At 34.0% G+C, this 3449-nt stretch overlaps 1 protein-coding gene across 1 annotated transcript; it reads left to right on the top strand.

Moving 5' to 3' along the window:
- The first annotated feature begins 244 nt into the window (after nt 1–244).
- LOC137624636 (uncharacterized) lies at nt 245–2065 on the top strand. Its single transcript, XM_068355595.1, has one exon. It carries the CDS (start codon nt 245–247, stop codon nt 2063–2065), a length of 1821 nt encoding a protein of 606 aa, XP_068211696.1.
- Nucleotides 2066–3449: the final 1384 nt, after the last annotated feature.

The raw sequence follows: 3449 nt of genomic DNA, 5'->3' as shown, positions 1-3449 counted from the left end.
CATGACCTTTCATAATCCGAAAGATGGCAACATAGGGTGGAGGGAAATGATAAAAACTAGTATTTGAATAAATGGAAATAAATTTTACATGATTAAAAAAAAAAAAAAAAACATTTAAATAGTTTACAAACCTCCGAGAACAAATACTGAGGAGTTCAGTCTGAGTTTAGTATGTTCCTTGAGATAATTTACATGACAAAACCAAAATTAGTTATTTGTGAAGATTTCAATCTTTGCATGGATGATGCATGGAATCGAGATGCTGCAACCTTTACTGAACTATTGGAATCATACTAATTTGTTAATAACGTTGATTGTGCAACAGCTTCGACTGGACAAAAGTGATGGAATGAATAATGTTGTATCAGATATTAATGTGCTCTTTTTCTCCAGTACACAAGTTTATCTCTTCTTCTCCAGTACACAAGTTTATCTCTTCTTCTCCAGTACACAAGTTTATCTCTTCTTCTCCAGTACACAAGTTTATCTCTTCTTCTCCAGTACACAAGTTTATCTCTTCTTCTCCAGTACACAAGTTTATCTCTTTTTCTCCAGTACACAAGTTTATCTCTTCTTCTCCAGTACACAAGTTTATCTCTTTTTCTCCAGTACACAAGTTTATCTCTTCTTCTCCAGTACACAAGTTTATCTCTTTTTCTCCAGTACACAAGTTTATCTCTTCTTCTCCAGTACACAAGTTTATCTCTTCTTCTCCAGTACACAAGTTAATCTCTTTTTCTCCAGTACACAAGTTTATCTCTTCTTCTCCAGTACACAAGTTTATCTCTTTTTCTCCAGTACACAAGTTTATCTCTTCTTCTCCAGTACACAAGTTTATCTCTTTTTCTCCAGTACACAAGTTTATCTCTTTTTCTCCAGTACACAAGTTTATCTCTTCTTCTCCAGTACACAAGTTTATCTCTTCTTCTCCAGTACACAAGTTTATCTCTTTTTCTCCAGTACACAAGTTTATCTCTTCTTCTCCAGTACACAAGTTTATCTCTTCTTCTCCAGTACACAAGTTTATCTCTTCTTCTCCAGTACACAAGTTTATCTCTTCTTCTCCAGTACACAAGTTTATCTCTTCTTCTCCAGTACACAAGTTTATCTCTTCTTCTCCAGTACACAAGTTTATCTCTTCTTCTCCAGTACACAAGTTTATCTCTTTTTCTCCAGTACACAAGTTTATCTCTTCTTCTCCAGTACACACGTTTATCTCTTCTTCTCCAGTACACAAGTTTATCTCTTTTTCTCCAGTACACAAGTTTATCTCTTTTTCTCCAGTACACAAGTTTATCTCTTCTTCTCCAGTACACAAGTTTATCTCTTTTTCTCCAGTACACAAGTTTATCTCTTCTTCTCCAGTACACAAGTTTATCTCTTTTTCTCCAGTACACAAGTTTATCTCTTCTTCTCCAGTACACAAGTTTATCTCTTTTTCTCCAGTACACAAGTTTATCTCTTTTTCTCCAGTACACAAGTTTATCTCTTCTTCTCCAGTACACAAGTTTATCTCTTCTTCTCCAGTACACAAGTTTATCTCTTTTTCTCCAGTACACAAGTTTATCTCTTCTTCTCCAGTACACAAGTTTATCTCTTTTTCTCCAGTACACAAGTTTATCTCTTTTTTCTCCAGTACACAAGTTTATCTCTTCTTCTCCAGTACACAGGTTTATCTCTTTTTCTCCAGTACACAAGTTTATCTCTTTTTTCTCCAGTACACAAGTTTATCTCTTTTTCTCCAGTACACAAGTTTATCTCTTTTTCTCCAGTACACAAGTTTATCTCTTTTTCTCCAGTACACAAGTTTATCTCTTCTACTCCAGTACACAAGTTTATCTCTTTTTCTCCAGTACAAAAGTTTATCTCTTCTTCTCCAGTACACAAGTTTATCTCTTTTTCTCCAGTACACAAGTTTATCTCTTCTACTCCAGTACACAAGTTTATCTCTTCTTCTCCAGTACACAAGTTTATCTCTTTTTCTCCAGTACACAAGTTTATCTCTTTTTCTCCAGTACACAAGTTTATAGCGTTTAGATTACTTTACAGATACACGCAGTGCTAAAGAAAACAAGCCTTGAAAATAATTCAAATTTCTCTCCTTGTGTATTTATTTAAGAAGTTACAAAGGAACTATATTATCTTATCAACATTCCCTGTGGCTATGACAATCAAAGTTTATTTAGCTTTATATGGGTTGGTTGCCTTATAACCATATAAAGCAGGGTGAGCAAAATTGAGCGATACCATTATTCCACTGATGGGGAAGACTATAACCTTGGTTCGATGGTGAGACTTTACAGAAAAAGAGGGAAAAAGATGTAAAGAGAAAAAGTGGAATCGGTTAAAAACTGAATACAAGACCGTAAAGTGCGAATAAAATTGCCTATTAAGGAGAAAGAAACTGAATGATATAGGAAAATAAGTTATATCGTCTCCTAAATGGTGTAACGGGAAATGTAAATGAAGAAAGCCTAGTATAGTAGTAGATGGATATAGCGACCAAGAACTGGCGAATGAATTTCTAGTTCTTTAAAAACAATTGGGTCATTTACAGATATTCCATATCAGATTGGTGTTGTATCAGAAACACATAAGATTAACGATAATTAATAATATAACAAAAGATGAAGTCACCTGATTTAGGTGGCAAAGAAAACAAACTGTGCGAATGATCTGAGGCAAATATCCGAAGTAATTGGAGGAGAAAACTCTAAAGTGCTCAAGATTTTCAGACCTATTTCGAATTTGTCCTTTATTTCGAAAAGGCTAAAAAATGTAATTATTGAACAACTAGTTAGTCACCTTTGACAGAATCGAATTATATTTTACGGATACAGTTGTATGCTCTGTTGTAAATGATTTTCTGGAAACGGTGGATGAGAACAAGCGTTGTATCTTGATATTGCTCGATCTTGGCGCTACCTTTTTTTTTTACAGTTGTGCCTGAACTGCTACTCAATGACCTACGGTACATCGGTTTTGAAGACCAAGCCTTTGATTGTGAAAGATTTCCTAGTTGACAGAAACTATTGTGTACAAACCGAAAACCCTTTCATTTTAAAGAGCCATTAGCGGAGGGGTACCCCAGGGGAAGTGTAAAAGGCACGATCTTGTTTTGTTCAAATGATTTACTTATGATACAGGATTTTACTTTTCCTTAAATGACATCAATGATACCACTCAGACTTTAAACCAGGTTCTTACTAGTGTAAAGGATTGGATGACGGTTTCAAATAAAATTAAATGAAAGTAAAACTGAATTTATGGTGGTTGGAAAGAACAACACCCTAAGAAACTTGGGTGATCTACAAATAAATAAGAATAACTCGGTCCCGATATTATTATTATTATCATTATTATTATTATTATTATTATTATTATTATTATTATTATTATTATTATTATTATTATTATTATCATACTAGCTAAGCTGCAAGCCTTGTTGG

The sequence above is a fragment of the Palaemon carinicauda genome, chromosome 31 (assembly GCF_036898095.1).
Source record: "Palaemon carinicauda isolate YSFRI2023 chromosome 31, ASM3689809v2, whole genome shotgun sequence".
Taxonomy (NCBI): domain Eukaryota; kingdom Metazoa; phylum Arthropoda; class Malacostraca; order Decapoda; family Palaemonidae; genus Palaemon; species Palaemon carinicauda.
Note: the sequence above shows the minus strand (reverse complement) of the source record. Positions and strands in the feature narration are given on the sequence as shown.